General features: G+C 39.7%; 2 protein-coding genes across 3 annotated transcripts in view; both read right to left on the reverse strand.

Annotated features, from left to right (window-relative positions):
- Nucleotides 1-1,127, reverse strand: part of LOC122254531 (uncharacterized) — a 1,681-nt gene extending 554 nt beyond the window's left edge. Inside the window, exons 1-2 of the mRNA XM_043018245.2 lie at nucleotides 920-1,127; nucleotides 1-424 (exon numbers count right to left, since the gene is read on the reverse strand). The exon at nucleotides 1-424 is cut by the window's left edge and continues 554 nt beyond it. Coding sequence (XP_042874179.2) covers nucleotides 1-407 — 407 coding nt within the window. The 5' untranslated portion in view covers nucleotides 408-424; nucleotides 920-1,127. The remainder of the gene's footprint in view (nucleotides 425-919) is intronic.
- A 2,110-nt stretch (nucleotides 1,128-3,237) lies between these two features.
- LOC122254495 (activating signal cointegrator 1) overlaps nucleotides 3,238-5,000 on the reverse strand; it is an 8,060-nt gene continuing 6,297 nt past the window's right edge. For both annotated transcript variants that reach the window (XM_043018190.2, XM_043018199.2), the window contains exon 2: nucleotides 3,238-5,000. This exon is cut by the window's right edge and continues 246 nt beyond it. In XM_043018190.2, the coding sequence (XP_042874124.2) occupies nucleotides 3,629-5,000 (1,372 nt within the window). In that variant the 3' untranslated portion in view covers nucleotides 3,238-3,628.

Genomic DNA, 5,000 nt, shown 5'->3' on the forward strand with positions numbered 1-5,000 from the left:
ATCGACCGCCAAGAGAGTTTGTTCCCGAATATGTCACGTTCGGGGTCCCACTGCACCACAGTCGTCGACTTTTTCTTAGCCTCTAGCCATACACTGCGGTCTTTGTACACACCTTCAATCGGGTGTGAGAGGACGCAGTTTGACAGAGCTTCCTCCCAGCCAGCCCTTGTGATGCGAATTCCAAGAACCACTTCCTGGTCCTTCTTCTCACCCCATCCACAGCGCTCCATCATCCACAAGAACGAGGGCTTAATCCACCTCATACGGTTCAGAGAAAAGGGTTCTACAAAATGACCAGCAGCCAGTGCCGCTTCGCCTATAGCTGGCTTGTAAGCCTGATAAACAACTATGGTTTCTTCATCATAGTTAGCCCTGATTTGCAAACGCGGGGGTCGCGAGGCTTCCATTTTCTGTAACGTTCAAACTGTAACAGAAAACGATGTTCATCAATATTCTATTCGTAGATTTCGTTTCTTCAGTCTTTAAAAAGTCTAAAAGTAATAGTGAACGCTGTCATATTCAGTTAGCAAGTATTTAGACGAAGATAAACGAAGCAAAGGCAAGTGTGGTTGGTTATCTATACAATGAATACTAATGCTGGTGATTTTTCAAGGAAAATAATAGCCTGGGTATCTAATTCTGATAACTGACGACGACAAAGGTATCACATAACATAATTTACCAATATATTAACATTACAGTTTACTTTCACTGTGATATCATAATAATAGCTGTGGCTGTAGCAATAGTAATAAGAAAAATGCTTTATTCCCACTATCACTACTACTCCATGGAATAATCAAATAAAGAAATAAAACAATCCAGCTAACATTGCACCTTTCTTTAAGTAATATTCCAAGGAATATCTGAGTTAAATCATCGCCGAAAAGTGTGTGAAGTGTGAAGTATTTGTACATACCTTCTAGAAGCTTATTTCCGTCTGCTAGTTCCTATCTATGTAGTCCTCTTGCCTTCTTGGATCTAACTGGTGGAAGCCTCTGTCGGAAATATATACAACCCTCGATTGCATCACGTTTGGACACGGCAGCTGTTCAATATGGATTTTATATATTTCTTGTATAATAATATTTCCTGGGTCTTGTATTACTTTTGACGCTCCGATAACGCGATTTTTTGTAACTTATCATAGTGCGGATTTCACAATGTTTGTAATATTTCCAGTGGCGGATTTAGAGGAGCCGGGGGATGGAGACGTTAGCGTGGCGAAATTTCACCCATGCAGCAAATGAATACACGATAATAAAATAGATAAAAGCATAATAAAGTAAATACATATTTTTGCCAAATACCTGATTTTTTTTTTTTTTTTTTTTTATCATTGGGATAGATACGCTTCCACTTTACAGTGGTGCTTGACTCCCCTTCTTTCTCCAATCTGCCACCGCCTTTGGAACATCCTGGCTGGTCAGAGAGAGATACTTGTATGTGCACGTACGTTCAGTTCAGTAAGGTTTGCGAACAATATTCACTTGGGCCAAGAGTTACAATTATTGCTTCCAGCTTTTAAATTGACACATGTGATCATTATAATTTAAACTTATTGTGATGGCCTGAAAACCCCAGTCTCTCCAGTTTATGGTTAGACACAACGGTCTTACTAGCCCCGTACTCGGGAGCCTTTGGTGGAGATAATGCTATAATGTGGTCTCCGCTGCAAGGACGATCACTTTGCTCAAGGTATTGCCATGCAGAGAAAGCCCAGTCTTAGCCTGTGCATGATCATCTTAATTCCATACGTTTTAGAAACGATTTTATCTGCTAGCACTTACCTTGTTGTAGCTCTACTGTCGTCCCGGCTGTCACTTGGAAGTCTCTTATTGCAGGAAATATATATACCTCTATTGCAACACGTTTGAACACTGGCAGAACGTCAATATGCATTTTCTATCATTTTGCTTACTTACTCTTCCGTTACATCATATTAGTGCTTAAAGAACAAGCATATTTCACAATGTTTGTTAATGTATTGGCCGATCCTGTGGTTACTCTGATATTCAGTATGACGAAATTGCGCCACAACAAGAAACGAATCAAAGGTATACCGAAATATATCAGTACTTTAGGTTGCAGTGTTAATACATGTTCCGAAATACCTATGAATTGCTTATAAAAAAAAAAAAGACAGAGAGAGAAGAAGAAGAAGAAGAAGAAAAGAAAAAAAATCCCCACTGGCTTTGGTACTGTTCCTCCGATGAATGAAGTCAATTGAATCTGTCCTCAACTAAAGAACATACTGGATCCGACACTGAACATATGCATTCTTAAAAACACTGCCACAATAAGAATGGAAAACCTCGCGACGTTTCGAACTTTTTAATGAAAGTTCTTCATCAGGCGTAAGCAAACCAAAAAAAAAAATGAATAGTAGAAGTAAAGGAGCAGAGTAGAGAGCTGGAAAAATAATAAGTGAACATAAACGCGATGTTAGGTATGCGAGGGAATCGAATGTTTGTTTTACTCACATGCGTGATGCCGGTCATCAACTTCATTGGAATAATGTAAAATTTATTCATAAATCGTCTAATTCGTACGAAAGAAAGATGTTAGAACCTCTTGATTAAAAAGCTTCCCAATTTTAACTTGAGTGCTGGTCAGTGGGGTTTGGATGATCTTACCTCCTTTTTAGTGGGAAAAGCTTTCCCTAGATTAATTGATCTTAACCATTCTTCAGTGACCTGAGTCAGTCCTTGTTCCTTCTGTCATCCTTTCTAGTATATATTCGTCAATATGTACTTCTATTAATTTTTTGGTTTACATACGCTTGAGGAACTTTCATTCAGAAGTTCGAAACGTCGCGAGTTTTTCCTTTCTTATTGTGGCAATGTTTTATTATGTGTTGTGTACGTTATTGTATTTGTCATGTGATATGCATTCTTAATTACCGTATTGTTATGACTAATCAACGAGTCTTTGCAATATCGAACTGGTCATATTTTCTTTTGTAGCATTTTTAAAATTCATCACCAGAAAGAGAGAGTGAAAAAATGTATAATATTGTATTCATTTGGAGCAACACAGAGAAGTGAGTGGATAAATGGAGAGAGAGCGCAGAGAATGAAAGACAGACAGGAAGAGAACAAAAAAAAACAGATGAAAAAGCATGAGTAAAAAATGAGAGTTGTGAGCATATAATCAGCTTATACCCGGCTATTATACTTCTGAGCTAGTCATCAGAACAACTGATCTGTGTTTAAAGGTAAAAAAGAGAGCTTATGCAACTTTTCATTCCTTTATTACATATGGTGAAGTTACAATCACTTTCCAGACTGGAATGTATACTAAACTGAAATATGCAAAAATAATATCCATATGAGCTGGCTTAACAAATAAGGGCTTCAGTATCAATAGTGATAATGATGATAATAATAATAATAATAAACATGATAATAAAAATGATAATAATAGCAATAATGATAGTGATGATAATAATAATTAATACCATAATTATAACAATAATAATAAAATCATTATAATGGCATTACTATTTAGATGGTTATAATGACAATTATAATAACAACCATCCTAATAATAAGAAACAATATAAATAAAACACCAACTGATTTAACATGAAGGGGTTTGGCAATGCGGAAACAGCCATTACTTTAGTCTATTCTTCTCTGGGTCGCAGAGCTTTCTTTGCCGCCTGATGAATCTTCGGGTCTAGTTTGTATATTTTGTGTTCTCCTTTTATGGGGAATTTCAAGATCATCTCCTGGGGACTCTCGCAAACAAATACGTATGGACTGTCGCTCTCCCCCTCTGGAAACTGCACACGATATTCCTCTTGTGGAAGCACATCAACGACGTCAACGCAGCCTAGTAGACAGCCTGTTGGGTAATGTTTGGGAAATTGCAAATATTCATCTTTTAGGAGAACCCGATACATGTGTTCTAACTGCTGGATTTCTTCGGGAGCTGGGACCTTGGATGCAGCCGCGATCCACAGCCTTCCTCTGTGGGAGGAGTACCACATCCGCCCCTCATGGACCTTGATTCCTGCCACTAAGAGCGATGCCCACGGCTGGTGCATACTCAGGCACTTTCCCTCGTCGGTCATCTCTAAAAGCTCTCGGTCTTGCACGCGAATACTGTTGCCAGCAGCTTGGAACTTGCCGCCCTTCTGTTTCCTGTTGCCGGTGATGCCTGTGGCGGTGTATTCCGGCCGACTCACTTCGATTTTTGGTCCCGACTCTTCTCTGTCAGGGGCGGAAAAGATGTCATGCGTCCGACCTTCAAGAACCTCCTTCACTACGGGGTCCTCCGGGTTATACAAGCCATCACTATCCTGCTCGGCAATAATCTTACGGCCGAACAAGTCAATTGTCACTTTCTGATATTTTCTGTCGTACCTTTTACTCCTCAATTCTTCTTCTCTCTTCTGGAGTTTCATCTTGTCCTCGTGGTTGATCCATTTCGAGTTCAAACTGAAGTAATCGTTCTCGTCGTCGTAAACCTTTGTTCTCTTTTCACTCGTGCGATCAAATTCTAACAAGCGATTTTTATGATCGATGGCTTTTTGGTGGTCTGCCGACTGTCCCTTGACGACGGAATTTCTATCACTCAGCAATTTCTTCTGCAGCGCCTCCGACTTACGAGAGCCTCTGTTCAGAATCTCCTTTTCCTCCCTCGTTGTCACAAGATTGCCACAAAATGGGCATGGACCCGACCCCTCCTGTTCACATATTATGCGGCCACACTTCAGGCAGTTGTTGATCAGTTTGTGCTTGCTTGCTTGGCAGTCACACCTATGCCTGCCATGTAAAAGAACGACATCCTTGTTATTCCCTTCATCCGAATACAAAGACACAAACTTTGACTTTTTCTTCGCAGCTGCTGATGTGGATGAACTATTATTTTTAGAATTTGAATTAGATGAAGAATCCTTGTTGTTGCTGCTATTCCCCCCATTCTCCTTACTATTCTTCTGTTTCTTCTTCCCATCATAGATCTTGTAGCCCAAGTCTTCATCCACATTGGAC

The sequence above is a fragment of the Penaeus japonicus genome, unplaced genomic scaffold (genome assembly GCF_977035675.1).
Source record: "Penaeus japonicus unplaced genomic scaffold, GWHDUDI00000001_assembly GWHDUDI00000018, whole genome shotgun sequence".
NCBI lineage: Eukaryota > Metazoa > Arthropoda > Malacostraca > Decapoda > Penaeidae > Penaeus > Penaeus japonicus.